At 24.7% G+C, this 1845-nt stretch overlaps 1 protein-coding gene across 1 annotated transcript in view; it reads left to right on the top strand.

Annotated features, from left to right (window-relative positions):
* Positions 1–670: 670 nt before the first annotated feature.
* The window catches only part of LOC107458261 (flavonol synthase/flavanone 3-hydroxylase), a gene marked incomplete in the record, with an annotated part of 5891 nt that continues 4716 nt past the window's right edge, over positions 671–1845 (top strand). The window contains 1 exon segment of the mRNA XM_016076468.3: positions 671–1037. Coding sequence (XP_015931954.1) covers positions 780–1037 — 258 coding nt within the window.

Below are 1845 nucleotides of genomic sequence, written 5' to 3'. Positions count from 1 at the left end.
ACTATCTCTTGACATATTTGCCCTCGCATTCATTTTAACACTCGACTTGTTATCAAAATAATAATAATAATAATAATAATAATAATAATAATAATAATAATAATTATTATTAAGTCTTGCTAACAAGCTAAGTGTTATAAAATTCTATAAAATCATCATAAATAAATAATTTAAATAATATACATGTTCTTAACTTTCAATATAGTTGAATGTATTAATAATTCTTTAAAAGAATTGAGATTTTTTTTAATTATACTAACCAATATATTTAGAACACCTTTTAGCCAATTTTATTTTTTAATATATATTTTTGTGAGATATCAAATACTAAATAAATTGAAGGGAAAAAATAAAAAGGCAAAAAGAGAACAAAAAGAAATAAAATAATAATCTATCATAAATAAGTATTATCTTTTAAAAAAATATTATTTCAAATCCTCAAAGCTATCTTACAATTTCAAGTTAAAGTAATAAAAATTTGAATATATACCATAAATGATAAAAATCCCAAGTATTTCCTGAATCTATACCTTTAATTAGCATATTTATTTCCTCTAATTAATTTTGATAAGTATAAAATTGGTATCTAAATGACTCAGCATTATCCTTGTTTGGTAGATTGGTAGGTACCCAAAGGCATCACCACCTCTTCTATTTATAACGCAGCACAAAGAGTCTCAAATTATGAGTTCCATTATTTTCTCTTTAATACATACCTACCTACATACCTTTGAGAAAGTCACACAAATTGAACGTAGCTAGTTGGCAAAATAATAATAATGGAGGTGCTAAGGGTGCAAAGGGTGGCATCAGAATCCAAAGATGCTTCCATTCCAGCCATGTTCGTTAGGTCTGAGACAGAGCAACCAGGAATCACAACAGTTCAAGGCGTGAACCTTGAGGTACCTGTCATTGATTTCAGTAACCCTAACGAAGAGAAAGTTCTCAGGGAGGTTTATGAGGCCAGTAAGGACTGGGGCATGTTCCAAATCGTCAACCATGAGATACCAAGTCAACTCATAAGCAACTTGCAAGGTGTTGTCACATTACTCCATGCACAAATGTTACATTTTTATTATTAACCTATGCATATTCTATTTAGGTGTATACTATAATATCTCCTACCACTTCTCCTAAAAATTTAAACCGATAAAAAATATTTTTAATATTTATCCTCAACGCAAGTTTTTTTAGATTTTTCATAAATTTTTTTACATATATTTTTTTATTAGTTTTATACTAAAATAATAAAAGAGTTTTTATAACTTAAAATATAGAATTCAATTTTTGTTGATCCTAAAAAGTATTTTAACATAAGAATAATAAAAAATTATGCAAAAATTTGTGCAAACCTAACAAGAGATTCATGCATAAAGAAGTATATTAAAAATATAATTATTCAAATGTCTCATTTTATTAGTTTAAATTTTTAAAAGAAGTGATATTATGACAATGCTTATAATTACGGTAGTTATGTTCACTATACAATTTTAGTAATACTTAAAAAGTATTATCAAAATTAAAATAATTTTTTTTATTATTTAATAAAACCTTTTAATTTAAAAAATAAAAATAAAAATATTATCAAAATATAAAAAAATATGACACTCATTTCTTTAGCTATCATAGACACCATAACCATAGAGGTATCATATACACTCCACCTTTCGTATATGTATATATCAAATTCTACTACTTTAAATCGTTAGCTATATAATATCCGTTTTTTTTAAGTAATATTACCTATGTTAGAAATAATTCTATAATTAATTTTGTAAGAAACGTTTTAACAAAATTATGTATTTACCTATGGTACAATATGATATTGAATATTTGAGGAATATA

This window comes from Arachis duranensis, chromosome 7, assembly GCF_000817695.3.
Source record: "Arachis duranensis cultivar V14167 chromosome 7, aradu.V14167.gnm2.J7QH, whole genome shotgun sequence".
Lineage (NCBI taxonomy): Eukaryota > Viridiplantae > Streptophyta > Magnoliopsida > Fabales > Fabaceae > Arachis > Arachis duranensis.
This window is presented reverse-complemented; position numbering and strand designations above follow the sequence as displayed.